Consider the following 18,385-nt stretch of genomic DNA (forward strand, 5'->3'; position numbering starts at 1 on the left):
GTGGCCGGGTTCAGTCCCTGGTCGGGGGACTAAGATCCCCCAAGACGTGCAGCATGGCCAAAAAAAGAAAAAGAAAGAAAAGCCACTAAGTATCTTTAGAAGTAAGAGATTCCGTGGTGTGATCTGCAGAAATTATTACAGAAAAATAACTAAGAACGACCTAGGAATTTTGCAGTGGCTCAGGGATGTCCAGTCAGGTAAATGGACCTGTCCTTTCCACTCCAGTCCCACCTTCTCTCCTAGACTTTTCATTTTTAAGCTAATTAGTGCCTTTCAGAAAGTTTTGTAAGTACGTAACGCAGAGAAGTACAATAAGGTTCATAAAGCTTCTTGTGTTATCGCTTACATAAGTATGTTATCCGTAGACAAAATCATTTTAAAAGATGTTAACATTATGGTTTGGGCATTTTAAAGTCAGGCACACAGAACATCTCTGATCCCATAAAGCAGCGGTCCCCAACCTTTTTGGCACCAGGGACCGGTTTCGTGGAAGGCAGTTTTTCCGCAGAGTGGGGGGGGGGGGGGGGGGGCCGGGCAGGGGGATGGTTCAGGCAGCAGTGCGAGCGACGGGGAGCGGCAGATGCAGCTTTGCCTGCTCCCCCGCCGCTCACCTCCTGCCGCGCGGCCGGTTCCTCACAGGCCACGGACCGCCACCGGTCCACATCCCAGGGCTTGGGGAGCCCTGCCATAAAGGATCCCAGGACTCCTCGCTGCCTCCTGCCCTGGGGTAGTTGGCATCGCCGTCAGTATCATAGGCTCACGGCCTGCCTTGTGTGCACTGGTAGAGGTTGTTGGCATTTAAATTTTCTGGATGTGAAGCTTGTGGGTTAAACCAGAGGGTGACCCGGGAATTCCCTGGTGGTGGTCCAGTGGTTAGGACTCTGCCCTTCCACTGCAGGGGGCCCAGGTTTGATCCTTGATTGGAGAACTGGGATCCCACAAACTACGCAGCGCAGCCAAAAAAAATAAATTAAATAACCCCCCCAAAAAAAGATGACCCAATATCTTAATTTAGCAAATACCTACTTAGCTAAATAGCAGTGCAGAATAGAAACAGCCGAAATCCAGCCCTTTCCTTGCTCGCTATATTAGAGCGTCGTTAGTGTTAAAGGTCTGCGTTGTTCTCTGTGTTTTTTGTTGTGAAATGTTGAGCATTTCTGAAGCTCTCTGAGGCAGGCTCCTCTGTTCAGACCTAGGTATGGTTTCCTCTTCCTACAGATTTGTCCTCCTTGTTTAGAAAGGGATGAGTGATTATGTTTTGTGTTGAATATCCCACCTTGGATATGAAGACTCTGCTGGGTCTTTTAAAGTTGGTGGTAATTCTTTAGTCCTGGAAGGAGACGCTTCTGTAGAGAATCCTCGAGGGTCTTTCAGCATCTCATTACTCAGGCGTTCAGTGTGATGTGTTCCAAACTACCCTTCAGTGGACAGTTTAGAAGGTTGAAGGACAACGATGAGATGTGTGGCATCACACTTTGGGGGTTTATAAAGAGGACGCTTTGGTGAACTTTATAAAGAGGACACTTTGCCTGTGTGTAGTGTGGCTCTTGAAGGTCTGAACATCTGTCACCTGTAGGCATGAATTGCTCGAAGAAGCCCGGAGACAAGGCTTACCCTTTGCACAGTGGGACGGGCCAACTGTTGTCGTCTGGCTAGAGGTGCGTATGCCCCTCTCCGAATCCTGGCCGAGTGTGCGAGCCCGTCCATACGCCACGCGTAACCTTCTGGCCCCCGTGTCTCCCGTCTCCAGCTCTGGGTCGGGATGCCGGCCTGGTACGTGGCTGCTTGCCGAGCCAACGTGAAGAGCGGGGCCATCATGTCCGCCCTGTCGGACACGGAGATCCAGCGCGAGATCGGCATCAGCAACCCTCTGCACCGGCTGAAGCTGAGGCTGGCGATTCAGGAGATCATGTCCCTGACAAGTCCATCAGCCCCTCCTACGTCAAGAACGGTACGTTTCCGTAAAAAGAGTTCAGCCCCTATGCGTGTTGCTTCCGCAGTTCTTTATAAACACATCTAGTGTTCCAGTTTAAAGGTTTAGCATTCAAAGACATGACAACTTTTAATTTGCGGCAATTGGGCTGTTAAAAGATACGTCATTAAATACTTTTATAACAGCTTGGCTACAGTGGCATTGTGATATAGAAATGGGAGTCTTTGAAAACGTAAAAAAGCAACCATCACAAATTTAAATATGAATTTAAAGAAAGTGAAGGAGAAAAAGCTTAGACCCCAGGTTGCGTTGTAAGCAGTGGTTCCCTCGCTTGACTTGTTCGGCCTGTTGGCGCTCTCCGTTTCGGGAGCTGTTAGACCCTGGGATTTTAAGAGTCCATAAATCTGCAAGTGTACTCCAAGTAGTGTTTGTGCTCATCCAGTTTTGCTCCATGTGGGAAGACCTTGGAAGTCCTTTAAGAGGGTCCTCCTAGTTGAAAAAGTGAAAAACTAACGTAACGAAAACGTGAATGATAATTGGGAGACCAGGGCGGGCCAGCCCTTCATTTCTCAAGGGCAGACTCTGTACACCGGCTCAGTTCCCACTCTGCTTTCAGTCTGTCTACTCTGGAGAGAAAAACCAGTGTGGAAACTAAGCCTCACAGACGTACTTCCTCTGAGTAGCAGGTCAACGCCTGATTCAGGGCTCACGGTTACTTTACACAAAAAGCGTGAAAGCTTTTCTGTTCGCTTGTCTTCCGTTGTTTCTCAGTGGGAGCGTCGTGGTGATGACAGTAGCCCGTGTCCTCACCTCTTGCGCAGGTGCGCGTGATCTCAGTGTATCTGATCTGCTCTGTGCCCAGGTGTTTCACCAGAGTCGCCTTTTCAGAAATGAAGGTGCTGGGGGTTTTCCCGCAGTTTTTATCAAGTATCTCGGTAAAGGGAGCGTCTTATGAATTGAGTTTAATGGACGGTGAAGACGAACAGGCCTCCCGTGAGGAACCCGCCCACCACTAGGCGGGGGCACCGCCCGTGGGGGCTCGGCCGTCTGGGGCTGCGGGGACGCCCGGTGGTGCCGTCACTGGGACGCTGGCGGCCCCGCGCCCTGCCTCTGACAGAGGCCCCGGTCCCCGGCGGGCGCCTGCTCAGAAGCATCTCCCCAGAGCCCAAAGCCGGACTTCTGTCCTGTTCTTTGTTGTGCTTTGACTGGGTGAGACCGTCTTAAGTACAATGGCTTAACAGCTCTTTAGATCCCACGTAGCTCAGGTGTCAGCGTGGCACAGGAAGAAGCTCTAGGGCTGTCCTCCTTAAGAAGGCAGGGTCCTGCCAGGAGAAGGGCTGAGCGCCCGCCCGTGTCTCGCTGTGGGCATCTCAGACGGGGAGGTGGGTGGGGACGGCCTCTGCCCCACCCGCTCCCCTCCCGTGCCCTGGCTGACCTGGCTGACGTGTCTGCCGCCTTTCCCCTCTGTCACCGCTGCCCTTGCCCTGGATGTGGCCGGTCACGGGGTGCCCCTAGACCACAGGAAATGTCTGGTTAACACACGAGGAGATGGAGACGCTCACGGCCACGCCCCAGACGGTCAGTCCCGCCCCGTGCTCACCCCCCACCCCCACCCCCACCCCTCCCCGGGCAGCCCCACCTCAGGTTGGCGCCGTTCTTGGCCTTTCTGTGGAAAACAGAAATGTCGTCTTACGTTCGATTGTTCTGGATAAGTATTTCCTTTAGGTATTAGTTAAATGTGTGAAACACAATCCATATTTCATCTTATTTTACATTCTTTTCAGGAACTTATAGACTTGCTCCATGTAGAATAGACTTAATTGCTGTCTTCTTTAGGGGAGCCCTCAGTTCAGCCCTCTGGCCCTAGTTTTCTCCTCTTCCGGGTGTGCTTGCCGTGGGACGTCCGCTCCTTGCATGAGACGTGGGCATTGTTGGTTTTGCATGAGTTTTGCATGGTGCTTTGATTCTTTGACCCTTTTCACCCCGTTAAGCGGCACCTCCCCTGCAAAGTTAATTTGCTTGCATTACTAAGCTCGCCAATACTAACAGTTATGTTCTTTTGCATCCCTGACCACGTAACATCAGGAAGATGAGGAGGGAAGCTGGGCTCAGGTTGGAGACTTTCTATAACGTATTCTTCACTATATGTACAGCAACAAAAAGAATTGGAGTATGAAAACTTGTAATTTACTTTTCTTGACGTTTTTAACTTCTTGACATAGAATATTGTTAATGGTTTGAAAGCATTAGCCAAAGAAAGCACGGGATTAACCAGTGCGTCTCATGGACAACTTTGAACATGTCTCGTGTGGTGCCCTGGTAGTTAGTTCTCACTCACGTAAATTACTTTGTTTGACACGTGGTCTTTCCTACAGAGCCCTGTTGGCTTTGGCAGCTCCTGAGATGATGTATTTCAGTCCCTGGTGGGGGTAGCGTTAGTTACAAGACCTACCGAGGAGGAAATCGTGTTCTAATAAATTTCCAACACAAGAGTTGCCGTAGAGCCTCTACCTCTGTCGGCATTTGCCACAGAGTGTCCTAATACAGTGTTGTTCCAAAGGCTTTCTTGCTGGTGGGATTCTCAGAAATTGAGCCCATTCTCGCTTACCGTGCCTGTGGAATTGTTAGGTCCCCAGTTCAGCTCGAGAAAAGCCCTGTCACAGCTGTTTTTCAGCTTTACTTTGAGACCCATTGATTAAAAACAGTGATTTCCCCACGTGTGATCCCACGACATTGCCCTGTGACTCGCAACAAGTCGAAGCCTGCCGGCTGCGGCCGGAGTTTCCCTGAGGCGCTCACTAGTGGCACCTGTTCACGGACCTTGAGAGGATAACTGTTTAACTGAAAAGTCAAAGGAATTTTAAATCAGAATTTTCCTGATCACAGGTTGTTGGTTGAAACACCTGCTTCCCTCTATTTGTACTCCTGAAATAAAGCCAATTCTGTCACCTTTTAACAGAAGAGGAAACGCTATAATATGATTCTGTGAGCTCCCCCCCCCCCCCCCCCCACCATTTAGGTATTCTGTGCCACTACTCCAGATAAATATCCTCATTAATTTTTTAACCTGGTCACTAATGACTATCAGTGAATTTGAATGAGTGCATTTCATAATTACGTAAACATCAGGATATTTTACACTAAGAAGCAGAACTTGGTGAGCACTTGAATATAAAATTCCCTGCGTCGTGGGGCACGAAGTGTAAATTAAATAAGCTGGACGTTTGCTTTTCGCAACGGAAATATAAACAAGGATGAGCCCTGCCGATGACACCAGAATTGCCAACGTTGAGTCCTCAGCGTAAGCAAGGACCGCTTTCCCTCCACCCCTCTCCTAGAGGAGAGGAGCGCAGAGAGGCTTCCTGGTGTCCGTGAAGCCGCCAGGGGCAGATGGCGCACAGTGCGTATTCCCTGCGGTATTAGCACAGTGACCAGCGCCTAACCCAAGGGGAAGTCTGAGATTCCCTTGGGCACTCAGGGGAAGAAGACATCAAGGTGTTGTCAAAGCCTTGGATGCCTTCATTTAGAAAGTAGCGTCACCCAGCTGTCCGCGCGAGACTACACTGCCCACTGGTGGTACAGGATCGCACAGGACAGCCGCATCCGTGCCATCGCTCTCACCTTGTACAGAGTTCAGAAAACTGATTTGTATTTGTGATCATTTCAGTGATGGAAAGACAGACCCTATAGAGTCTCTTGTATCCCAAATGTTCTCTGATCATGAGAGAGCCCCATTGTGTGCTTTTTTTCAGAGGCTGTGATGACAGCCTAGGAGGTGTGGGTCTCCCTTGGACTGAGCCTGATTTTCCCAGAAACCTATATTATCGACCATTTAGGTGTGACTAGAGTACCTAAGGAGTAAACAAAGATACAGAAGCTTCTGCTTCCATGGAATTCTCTGTTTAGAAATGTCTTTGCATCTTGTGTCTCTTTAAGAACACATAATCCGCAAGCAAGAAAATAATAGCGGACACTCGTGCTGTAAGTGCCAGGCTTACGAGATGGGAGTTGGGTTTGAAAGAGTGAAGAAACATGATGTTGTGATGACGTCCCAAAGATGTTTGATGTTTATCTCCACTCATGACGATTTATAGATTTTTTTTTTCGATTAGAATTTGAGTGTTTTTGCTGGAGTCTGAATCATCCCTTCCAGCTTTGTTGGTGTTAATAATAGATTAGAGGGCTTCCCTGGTGGCGCAGTGGTTGAGAGTCCGCCTGCCAATGCGGGGGACGCGGGTTCGTGCCCTGGTCCGGGAGGATCCCACATGCCGCGGACTGGCTGGGCCCGTGAGCCGTGGCCGCTGAGCCTGCGCGTCCGGAGCCTGTGCTCCGCCACGGGAGAGGCCACGACAGTGAGAGGCCCGCGTACCGCAAAAAAAAAAATAAAATAAAATAGATTCGAGGCCATGTTTTTGAGACAGACCATGGTGGTAGTCGAGAGATACTATTTCCAAGGATTCCATAATGTACAGAATTCCTCTGAATATACCTTAGTCTTCTTGGACTGCAGAACATCAAGTACCTTTCTTTGGTGTGTGTGTATATACATATAATGTGTTTATTTTTCATTGTGCAGACCTTGCACATATTCTGTTAGATTTATCCCTGAGGATTTCATGTGTTTTGATGATGTTATAATAAGTGGTATTTTTTAAAATGTCAATTTCCAGTTTATTTCTAGTATTTACAAGTATTGTGCATTTTTATATGTTGACCTTGTATCCTGCAACTTTGCTAATAAACTCATTTTTATTCTTGTTGCTGTTTTGCGGATTCATTTTCGACATTAATAACCAGGTCATCTGCAAATACCGTTTTATTGCTTTTCCAATTCATATGATTTTGATTTCATTTTTCTTGTCTTATTACAGTGACTAGGAGTTCCAATACAGTGTTGAATAAAAGTTGCGAGAGCGGACATCCTCGCTTTGTTCCTGATCTTAGGGAGAATGCCTTGCATGTTGTCAGCTCCCCGTTTTTTGTAAATGCTCTGTATATGAGGTTGAGGCAGTTTTCTTCCATTCCTAGGTTGCTGAGATTTCCGTATATAAACGATGAACATCGTCAGATGCCTTTTCTCTGTCTTTCGAGATGATATTGTGCTTTTTCTTTTCAGTTCATCGATACAGTGAATTTCATTGGTTTTTCGAACGTTGACCCAACCTTACGTTCTTGGGATAAGCCCTACTTGTCACGATATCCTGTTCGTTTAATTGATTATTGATCTCCCGTTACTTCGTTAAGGAATTCTGCATCTGTGTCTCTGAGGGCTACTGGTTCGCAGTTTTCTTATTATATGTTTCTCTGGTTTAGGTATCGAGATAATTCCGGCCTCGTAGAATGAGTTAGGCGTTTTTTTCTTCGCTGTTTTGGAATCGTTTGTGTAGAATTGGTATTTTTTTCATAAATGCTTGATCGGATTGACTAGTGAAGCCATTTAGGGTAGAGATTTTATGTGTGTGTGTGTATGGGTGGGTAGGAAGGTTTGTAACTACAAATTGGAGTTTTAATAGATTCAGGTTATCTGTTTCTTACTGAGTGGCTTTCATAAACTGTGTCTTTCTAGAAATTAGACTACTTTACGTAAGTTGCTTAAAGTTGCTCACAGTTTACCCTTGCTGCTATCCTTTCAGTGTCTATAGGATCTGTGCTGATGTCCCCTCTGTCATTCTTGACATTGGTGATTTATGTCTCCTCTTTTTTCTTGATCACTCTGGTTAGTCAATTTTATTGATAATCTATGAAGAAATTGATTTTAGTTTCATTGTTTTATTTTCTGTTTTTCTGGTTTCCATTTCATTGATTTCTGCTCGTTTGTTTTCTTCTTTCTGCTTCATTGATTCCTAATTTAATTCTGTTGAGGTCAGAGAACGTACTTTGTATGATGTCAGTCATTTTGAGTATGCTGAGACTTGTCTGCCTTGAAGAGTGTTCCAGGTCCCCTTGAAAAGAACGTATCGTGCTGTTGGATGGAGTGTTACATAAAATGTCAGTTAGGTTAGGTTGGTTGATAGCATTATTTAAGGCTTCTCTATTCTTACTGGGGTTGGTTGGTTGTCTGTTTTGGCTTCCTCCTTCAATCAGTTACTGAATAATTGAGAGAGGAGGGTTGAGGTCTCTGACTGTAATTGTGCGTTTGTCTCTTTCTCCTTTCAGCCTGTCAGTTACTGCTTTGCTTATCGGTTCTTTTAAAACTATTTTTTAATTCACTTGACTGACTTGGAAATTAACAGATGTTTTGTTAAGGAAATTTGGAAAACAAAATATTGAAAATAAAATTAAAGACAGCCAGAGATATTGTTAATGAGTAGTTAGACTGATCCTTCAAACTTGTTCATGAGTCGTGATTAGTACGTATAAAAGCTATTTCAGAAAAGTAATGTGTAGTCAGTTATAATTTTATCGTGGTTGTTAAATAGGTTAAATTTGTACACACAAGAGAGTCATAGAGTTTTAATGGCATAATTCCTTTTGTATAAAATGTTGCCAGCACATTTATAAGGTAGTAAATAAGAGATCAACTTATTTTGAAATTATAAGCAACCACGTTGTCGTTAGCTTATTAGCCTTTGAGAATACGTAACAGATTAAAAATCCAGTTTAAAGATGATATAAACGGTCCTTGTGGCTGCTTTCATGGGTTTTTTTCCCGAACTGATTGTCCTTGATTATTGAAAGCAGACGCTGGCATACGGGGACATGAACCACGAGTGGATCGGCAACGAGTGGCTGCCCAGCCTGGGCCTCCCGCAGTACCGGAGCTACTTCATGGAGTGCCTCGTGGACGCGCGGATGCTCGACCACTTGACCAAGAAAGACCTTCGCGGGCAACTGAAAATGGTTGACAGTTTTCACAGGTCAGTCGCCGTAAGTAGTTCTTGCTAATTGGCTGAGAGACGTTTGACTGTCGCCCGGTCTGAATTTTTTCTTTTTTTTTTTTCCTTTTCTCTTGGAAATAGAAACAGTTTCCAGTGTGGAATTATGTGCCTGCGAAGGTTAAATTATGACCGGAAAGAACTGGAAAGAAAAAGAGAAGAAAGCCAGAATGAACTAAAAGGCTAGTACAGTCGTGTTTTCTTCATTCCCAGTGTACCAGCAGCCTCAGTGATTTCCTGTTTTAAAGAAAAAAATCAGGAAATGCTTTAAGTGGAGAAAACGTGTCTGGCATCATTACAGAGGAGGGAGTGTTTTTAAGATCCTCTTCTGTGGCCAGAGCACTTGTGCTTGTGTCCTTGTGCTCAGTCTATAGGTTAAGTGTCTCAAGGTGAACGTTTTCCCCATGACTCTAGAGATTTCCTGTTACTATGACACGTGTCCGGTTTCACTCAGAAATGCTGCTACACCCTGTAGATAATTCCAGAGCCGAAAAGAACGAGACCTGCTGTCCACTCATTTGATTGAAGTGTGAAAAACGCTGCTCTGGCCATCTGTCGAAGGACTTGAGGCGTGCAGAGGAGAGCAGCGCGTGGCTCTCCTCCCAGGCTGGGGCAAGCGGGCCTTGAAGGTGCAGTGGGAGCAGCTGCTGAGCCAGGCAGGAGGGCAGAGGCATTTCAGTTAGAAGGCGGGTGCGGAGGCCTGGGAGGACGTGGGCTGTCCCACCGGGAGACGTCAGATGCTTGTCTCCGAGGGGGAGCTTCTCACTCTGTGCGCCTCTCAATGATCAGGTATGATAGAGTGCTTTTACATAAGGTGTTAGTGATTAAGCTCAATGTAAAACCTCCCAGAATTTTCAGAAAGTAAATCTAATAATATTAATAGCAATGATAATAGTAAGACTTAGGGAACAAGTCCAGGCACTTTCAAAGGTTACTTTATTTAATCCTTACCACAGCACTGTGAGTGTAAGTGCTGTTTTCATCCCCAGCTTTCACTAAGAAGGAAACTAAAGGTAGAACGTGGTTGGGGAGACGCGGCCCACGTGAAGGATGGTTGAGTCGTGATTGAGTTGATGTGAGTCATGAGAAAAGCCAGAAGCCAACATCTATGTATTCTATACCTTTATCCAGAAAAGGGCGCTGGAAATGAAATCTGTGAATCTGTTTCATTTGTTTTCCGTATGGTTCAGATGGTTTAAATCTTCTTACGGTTGCCGGGAGCTGCCTTTGAAAGTAGTCGGTGATCACCTGCGGCTATGTGTAGCTCTCTACTAGCGCAGACTTCATCATTTATGACTCGGCTTAATATGAAATCTTCCCCCCAAATCGCTAATATGCTGGAGAATATCCTTAAGTTTCTCTCTTTTTAACAAAAGAGAGACAACAAAAATGGCTTCAAGAAAAAAGGCTTCACAATTATAAGGGAGAGGTTGATGCTGAAGTGAGCAAGGTGTCCAGACACGGTGCCAGCTCCTTCGTGGGACGGGAAGAAAGTATATCAAAAGACTCTCAAGTCTGTACCTGAAACGTGTTCGTACCTGGTGGGCATTCACATCCTTGTGTGTCCTTTTATTTCTGGTCCCCGGATCCTCGTTTTCTGTCCTCCAGAAACTAAGTGTACGTAACAACTTCATTCCTCTTGGGTTCACCTGAAGAATGAGTTCTAATGGGACAGTCTCCATTGGAGTGGAGAAGGGCCAAGCCATCAGCGTCTCGGTGCAGTAGGGGTTGGCTGCCCGCCTAACGGTGTCTCCCAGCTTTTGTCAGGAGCTGAAGGGTCAGTTTCGCGGTAGGGATCTTTCCACCGTGCCTGCAGGGTATACGTGATGAACACAGCTTTCTGAGGCCACCTTTAAAAGTGTTTTTGGGCTTCCCTGGTGGCGCAGTGGTTGAGAGTCCGCCTGCCGATGCAGGGGACGCGAGTTCGTGCCCGGGTCCGGGAAGATCCCACATGCCGCGGAGCGGCTGGGCCCGTGAGCCATGGCCGCGGAGCCTGTGCTCCGCAACGGGAGAGGCCACAACAGTGAGAGGCCCGCGTACCGCAAAAAAAAAAAAAAAAAAGTGTTTTTTATTCATCTGCAGATGTGCTCGTTTGGAGCAATGATCGAGTGATTCGCTGGATCCTCTCCATTGGTCTCAAGGAATACGCAAACAATCTCGTAGAGAGCGGTGTGCACGGCGCCCTTCTGGCCTTAGACGAAACCTTCGACTTCAACGCGCTGGCCCTCTTGTTACAGATCCCCACGCAGAACACACAGGTACAGCCCAGACGCCAGGCCTTCACTGGGGCACAGTGTGTGGTCCGTTCTCCCCACGCAGACATGTAGCTGCCTATCTGAATGGAGACCAAACTTGACAACATCTCAGACCACTAGCAATCTCATTCCATGCCAAGTCCGTCATGTAATAGTTCAAAGTCTGTAATGCTTCATTCCTCAGTATTTTTGCCTTTTGACTTTTCATTTTCCGTTGGAAGCATGAGAGTCTTACAGTAAACACAATAAGGGGAACTTTCGTTCAAGTCAGTACTCTGGTAAGAGTGACGTGTATCGAGATTTAGCTCTTCCGTGGAAAGAGAAACACTCTTTGTGTGTCAGATGAAGGTTTTATTAATTTTGTTTCTACGCGTAGTTGCAGTTCTCGGTGACTGTGGGCTCCTTTGAGAAGGAGGGAATTTTTTTATTCTTCTGCGGGAGATTGTATAACTTTTGCCAGTGCCCCGATCTTCCCACCGGCACCGACCCACAGAGCACACTTTTGTATATAATTTCCAAGAGGTCATGGATCCCTCTCCCCGAAAGGCCATCCGTGGACTCCATGTTAAACCCCGATTTAAAATACTGTCAGAGTTTGAGTCTCTTTGTTTTGTTTTTAAAGTCTTGGTTTAAAAAGCAGTCCAGATATGCTGATATTCAGATGAGATTGTTGAAAGCTGTAGGGTGGTGTTGTTTTATGATTTCAGGCTCGTGCTGTCTTGGAAAGAGAGTTTAACAACCTTTTGGTCATGGGGACCGACAGAAGGTTCGATGAAGTAAGTTTTCAGCTTACTTTACATTAATGCAACTTTAAAAGTCATTATCTTATCATACTTGTACGAACCACGTAGTCAGGGTATTTCTTCTAAATGTGGAGACAATTTTACTTTACAAGTTAAGCTTTGCTCTTAAAAATTTATTAACAAATGAGCTATTAAAAAATTTCTTTGGACTTCCCTGGTGGCACAGTGGTTAAGAATCCGCCTGCCAATGCAGGGGACACGGGTTCGAGCCCTGGTCCGGGAAGGTCCCACATGCCGCGGAGCAGCTAAGCCCGTGCGCCACAACTACTGACCCTGCGCTCTAGAGCCCGCGAGCCACAACTACTGAAGCCCGTGCGCCTAGAACCCGTGCTCCACGACAAAAGAAGCCCCCTCGGTGAGAAGCCCGCGCACCACAACGAAGAGTAGCCCCTGCGCACCGCAACTAGGGAAAGCCCGTGGGCAGCAACAAAGACCCAGCGCATAGCCAAAAATAAATAAATAAAATTGATTTTTAAAAAATGAATGGCTTCAGTAAGATAGGGGTTTGTATTTTTTTTAATTTTCGCTATTTAACTTTTGATACCCCTCAAAGGTATTTTTTTTTATATCGTGAAACACTGGTTTCAGCTTAGGAATGGAGTCTAAGTTGTGTTTTGGGGACCAGCTGGATGTCTTACCCTAATCCAGAGCCCCTGTGCTTTGGGGGGACTGTTTCATAAGTATACTGGAAAGCACAAAATATTAATTTCCCCTTACACAAAACCATGACTCATTTATTCCCACGCTTATCATTATTCTCTTCATTGGACGTTAAGGAAACTCGAGTTTGACAAAGAGAGTAGAAGGGCACCTAAAGCAGCATTTGCTGGCTCTGTCCCAGCGTGAGACAGAATTGTTTACAGCTCGAAAACTGTTTTTAAAGACAAATAAAAACGTGCTATATTATACAGCGAGAAGGTGATTCCTTCAAGATAAGAAGTGACGCCTGGTAATTGTCAGGAGGGACGTACACCCGGGCGGCCCAGGCAGTCCTGGTTGATGCTCAGTTAGGGTCCCAGCATCAGTGGTCCCGGGCCCCCGGCCACTCTCCACAGTTCCCAGCTAATCGTATGGTTGTCACGAACGGGGTGAAATAAAGATGCGGTAACAAGCTCAGTCATTTAAAGGGCTGGTAACTTTATGCTTTTGTCCTTTATTTTTAAATCTGTCTCGTTTTCTGTCCTTTAATTCACCAGGATGATGATAAAAGCTTTAGGAGAGCACCTTCTTGGAGGAAAAAATTTAGACCAAAGGATGTTCGTGGCTTAGCTGCCGGGTCAGCAGAGACTCTCCCCGCAAACTTCCGGGTCCCGTCCTCTCTGTCCTCGCCCTCTGTGCAGCCAAAGAAGATGCAGCTGGACGGTAGGTGACGCAGTGCTGCCCCAGCCGTTGGTAGGCGGCTTGAGCGGCTCTGGGACTGGAGCGTTAATAATGATCTAGAGTGGCCTACTTAATATGTGACGAGGCACTTGAGTACTGTTGCATGCCCAGGTGTAAATGTTTAAAATGCATCCTAACACCTGTTTATAAAAGTTTAACAGTAATACAGTCTTAATTCTTCAGTTCCTGTCCGGTTGAATATTAGCATACTCTTCTGACTAATAAAAAAACTAAGAATCGTGTGTGTTCTCAGAGCGTTAGATCGACACCCATGCTCGTAAAGATGTGTGTGTGGCAGGCAGCGCTCAGAAGCTGTTTCATAAAAGAGCACATAGTAGCTTTCAGACCCCACCAGTTCCCCCTCGACTTCTCTTCACGCTAGAAGGATGACTGAGTCCATTTGCAATAACCTCCACCTTCCTGTCCTCCCTCCGTCCTCACTGTTATTTGTCCCTTGCACGCTGTAGAAGGCCGGGGAGAGGGAAGAAGGTGAGGCCGAGAGAAGTCATCACCCGAGCATGGCTGGGCCCGTAGTCGTTTCACACCCAGCTCTGCTCTTCCCTTTGACAACCGCTCTGCCAGAGAGCACCGCTAGTTAAGGATGGGCTCTCAGTGCTGCTGTGTCCCCACTCGGCAGCAAAATCGAGAGACGGACGGCCTGGGTCTGAGTCTGGCCCTGCGGCCTAGGAGGCGCCTTGAGCACCGCGCCTCAGTTTCGCATCTGGGAAAGCGTCGTCTTGGGGCACCCTCCTCCCCGGCTGGCCGTGCCGGTTACACGAGTGATTCACAGAGCGGGTCACGGCTCAGGAAAGCGCCTGGCGCGTCCTCAGTCCCGTGAGGGCGGAGCCCTTAGGGCCGCTGCGGCGCTGCTGTTACTCAGGCCGTCCCCACGTCCTCCCCTGCCGTGGCCGGGCTGCAGGAGAGCGAGGGGTTTTCGAAGTGTGCTGACGGGGTTTGCAGTTTTCTCCTGTTATCAGCCCTTCCCGTGCGTAGGTTTGTAAGTTTTACCGTCACTTGCCTGTATGAAAATCAGAGCAAAGTACATGTAGGGAAGCCTTTGCTAAATAAGCTGGACACTTTAGTGAGGGCGGCTTACAGATTTGTTTTTTTTTTGTTTGTTTTTTTTGCGGTACGCGGGCCTCTCACCGCTGCGGCCTCTCCCGTTGCGGAGCACAGGCTCAGCGGGCATGGCTTACGGGCCCAGGCGCTCCGCGGCACGTGGGATCTTCCCGGACCGGGGCACGAACCCGTGTCCCCTGCATCGGCAGGCGGACTCTCAACCACTGCGCCACCAGGGAAGCCCCATTTTTACAGATTTTAACCGTAGCTTGGCCTTCAATTTATCGGATAGTCTAAATGAGTGCTTTCTCATTTTCCTCACTGCTTCATTTCCATTCTCCTCGTTATAAATCGCATTTCGCTGTTAAATGCTCACAGTGATGTTAACATTAGGGTTTTGGTAAATTAAAAATACTCCTAGAAAGAGGTGTAGGCAATACATAGGAGATGACTTCTTCCCCTGTGTGATAAGGAAGGCATAAACCATTAAAATGGGTTGTTTTCATGGCTTTTGAAGGCAAAAAGTGCAGCAGGTCCCTGGGGTTCTTAGGATCAGAAGGATTTAGAAAGATGCTGTGCGGGACTTCCCCGGTGGCCCAGTGGTTAAGGCGCCACGCTTCCAGTGCAGGGGGCGCGGGTTTGATCCCTGGTCGGGAACTAAGATCCTGTGTGCCACGTGGTGTGGCCAAATATAAATAAATAAAGTAAAATAAAATGTCCAAATCAATGGCTTTAAAAACAACCAAAAAAAGATCTGCTCCGATCAGCAGCACCGGCTGTCTTAAGCCCTTTCTGGAACTGCGGCCAAATATTGGTCAAGTGTGTTCCTGGTGGACCTGTGGGGAAACGAAAAATGTTGAGTTGGGAGCAGTGGATTTCTGCTAGGGGTTATGGAAATTTCTGACTCAGTTTAAAGCGGGGTGAGGGCGTACCTATTGGGCCCCACAGCCTGTTTCTTGACGAGAAAAAAAAACGTCAGTGGTGACATCCTTTCGGGTGGAAAGTGACGCTGGGCTTCTGCTTTGTTAGCTACATCCCCGTCCTCTGCCCTCTGCCCTCTGCCCACTGTCGAAGCCGCTGGGGAAGGCTCCCAGGGGAGAGAGGGCAGGCGGGTCCCCCTGGGGCAACAGAGCGCGGGGCCTCCAGGCCATCGGTGCTGGGCTTCAGTCCCCTTGGCGGGGCCCGTCACGTGGCCGCTGTCACTGTTGCCCGACTACCGTCCTCGCGGATACAGCGAAAGAGAAGTCCAGGCGCTCTCTGAATCTAGAGGGTTTAAGGAGGGACCACGTGGTCACGCTGAGTAGTCGCCACCCACCGTGCAGGCGTTTCTCTGTCATCTGACTGCGGCTGCTGCTGTAGTGTGACCTCCCCGTGCCCCCCATGGTGGCGGAGGCGAAGGGGACCCTCACGCGGTGGCCCTTAGGCTCCCTTTCTCCGGCTCGTCCGCCCCTCCCCCTCCGGTGGTTCCCCCCAGAGCCCCCAGGAGGTGGCCGCTCTGGATGTGAGTGCGTGTCCGTCCTCGTGCCCCCGTGTGGCGTCCCACCACTAACCGCACGCTGTGTTTGCACGCTTCCTCCCTCCCGTGCTTGTCGGACCAGGCAGCGTGGCGGGAGCGCAGAGGCTGGACTCCGCTGCAGTCAGGACTTACTCCTGCTGAGCCGACGCCGGTGAGTACAGGGCGGCCCTGGCCCCGGCCCCGCAGGTGCGGGGAGGCCACGCCCTGGCGCCGGAGCGTCGGGGGGACGGGGCGGCAGGAGAGCGGAAGGCGACCTTGGCGCTTAGCTGCCGCCGGGAGTGGTCAGCGCGCGGCCGGGCCTCCCTCGCGTTGCCCTGCGTGCTGGTGTCGCTCCCGCGTCATTGGTGCTGCTGCACCGTGTCTCGCGTGCACCTTCTCGAAGGGAGCAAGCCGCAGAGCGTCAGGGTTCACGAGGCTGCGCCGCCGTGGCCTCAGTCCAGAGGCCCGACTTTAAAACGAAACTGCGCCGGCCTCTCGGGGCCGGCCGCTGCTGAGGGGCCACCCTTGCTCTGCGGGTGGTGCTCTGGGTGGGTGTGGGCCCGGGAGCCCAGCCCTCCCCGCGCTGCTCTCAGGGTTCCGTTGTCACGTCTCAGCTGGAACGCATGATTGGTTTTCTTATTAGCAGCTGTTAGATGTGTGTCAAAAGAAAGTCAGTCAAGGAATTCTCTCCGTGATCCGCTTGGTCCCTACATTCTAAAAGCAGCCAAAGCACAGAACGTAGGGCTTGCGGGGCGGGGTGGGGGGGGGTCGTGGAGGGGTAGGAGCTTGGGCACTTGAAGCTGAGACTGACTCGCTTGCTTTTGTTTTATTTTCCAGTTTACCCACACTACTTCTACAGGTGATTACGCCCCATTTTGAATCCAGCGAAGACTACATTTTGAGCTCAATGGAATCTTTAATCTGTTAATACTTGTTATATGGACCCTAAGATATTTTATTACAGAGTTTTTAATTAGTGAAAAATTCATGAATACCATAGAGAAAATATTTTAGAATTTAATGTTTCTTATATTTATGTAAACTTATGACTTCATTTATATAGTTACTTACCTTTTCATGTATATCCAGGCTATAAATATCCTTTCAGATCAATTCATGTTCTTATATCTGATTTTAGTCTTTCAAAGGAATGTACTTTAATGCTTGTATGTATAAATCCTATGAACAAATCTAGGGCTTTTGTAAATTATGCCTTTATTGTAATTATTCTTGTTTAATTTTTTAATGATAAACCGTGACAGAGAAAAGGATTTTACTGCGTTTGTAAAATCATCATGACACAGTGTGCAGTATCCCTTACAAAATGTAACCTGGCCCTACAACAGTCATTTTGAAAGAAGCCAACTTACTTTCAAGCAATTGTTGTTGTATTTTAATGACTGACCTTAGCTGTCCTTTTTCTAGCAAGAAATGCTTTACTCTGTAGCGTGAAGAGATTAAAAATACGGGGTGTTAAACAGCAGCTTCTAATCAAATTTGGACTGAAGGGGTCAGAACGCTCTGAAAACCCCTTCGGACCGGTGGGGAGCTCTCCCGCAGCCTGGCCTCTGTGGATCCGGACACCTCGTCTCGGGCGGCTGGCAGAAGCCGCGAGCTGGGGGAAGAGCGACTCCGGGGGAGGGGTGGGGGCTGGGCCCCCGCAGCCCGCCGCGCCCGCCCCCTTCCCCGCCCCCCTCCTGGGAAGCCGGGTCAAGGGCGCCGACTCTTAGAGGACCAATCACGAAGCGCCGCGCTCGCGGAGGAGACACTGGCGCACGCGGGAGGTGGTGGCACTGAGATGCTGAGAACAATGTAGTGCGGCTCTAATCAAGGCCTTATTTTTCTGATGTAAATCATCCTTTTACATTTGTCTGTAAACATGTTTAAAGAATGGACCTGGTCGTACATTTTTAGATTTTGACGATATAGCCATTTTGGATTGTATAAGTAGCAAATGTAACTTTTACGTTTTAAATGGCATATTAAAAAGCCAGCAAGAGATGTGTTCAGATCATGGTGCATTATTTATTACGCAGCTGATGTACCGGTAGACAGAGATGGCGTGTCTTTTTGCATTCGGGCTCTGCCTTTAATTTACTTGTACAGTTCACTGTTACCGTTCTGTTTTTCTATTCATCTTTTGTGAACTTCCTGATTATGTAACAAAGTATGTACAGTCTACTTTTGAACTATTTTTATCACAGTATTATTTATTGCTTTCTTTCAATAAAGTACTGAAGCAGAATTTTCCACTGCCAATACAGAGTACGAGGGTAAGCTGTGCCCCTACTGAGAACTGACCGCAGCTGTTGTATCTCCCGCTCCAGGCCGACTCATTGGAGCCAGTGTCGTCATATGGAAGTTCTGTTATAGGAATGGATGGACAGACTAAAAAGGCTGGACGATGGGAGTGTAGGGTCAGGTGTCCTCCAGAGGGTGACCAGGTGTTCGTGCCCTCGGTTCTGGAGGCCAGAGGCGCCCGCTCATCAGTACCTACGTGGAGCCGGGCCCTGGAAGCCCCTGCTGCCGCAGGCACCGGGCCGATTGTCGGAAACAGCGTGGAGCTGCGTAGGCTCACCTGTGGA

General features: G+C 48.2%; 1 protein-coding gene across 7 annotated transcripts in view; it reads left to right on the forward strand.

Annotated features, from left to right (window-relative positions):
- The window catches only part of PPFIA1 (PTPRF interacting protein alpha 1), an 89,596-nt gene extending 71,551 nt beyond the window's left edge, over positions 1-18,045 (forward strand). For 4 of the 7 annotated variants that reach the window (XM_032638803.1, XM_032638806.1, XM_032638808.1 and 1 more), the window contains 9 exons: positions 1,577-1,658; positions 1,751-1,951; positions 8,615-8,790; positions 8,893-8,990; positions 10,891-11,066; positions 11,771-11,839; positions 13,063-13,228; positions 15,904-15,972; positions 16,638-18,045. In XM_032638803.1, the coding sequence (XP_032494694.1) occupies positions 1,577-1,658; positions 1,751-1,951; positions 8,615-8,790; positions 8,893-8,990; positions 10,891-11,066; positions 11,771-11,839; positions 13,063-13,228; positions 15,904-15,962 (1,027 nt within the window). In that variant the 3' untranslated portion in view covers positions 15,963-15,972; positions 16,638-18,045. The remainder of the gene's footprint in view (positions 1-1,576; positions 1,659-1,750; positions 1,952-8,614; positions 8,791-8,892; positions 8,991-10,890; positions 11,067-11,770; positions 11,840-13,062; positions 13,229-15,903; positions 15,973-16,637) is intronic. The other 3 variants (XM_032638804.1, XM_032638807.1, XM_032638805.1) reach the window with 2 other exon arrangements.
- The last annotated feature ends 340 nt before the right edge of the window (positions 18,046-18,385 follow it).

This window comes from Phocoena sinus, chromosome 8 (assembly GCF_008692025.1).
Source record: "Phocoena sinus isolate mPhoSin1 chromosome 8, mPhoSin1.pri, whole genome shotgun sequence".
Classification (NCBI taxonomy): domain Eukaryota; kingdom Metazoa; phylum Chordata; class Mammalia; order Artiodactyla; family Phocoenidae; genus Phocoena; species Phocoena sinus.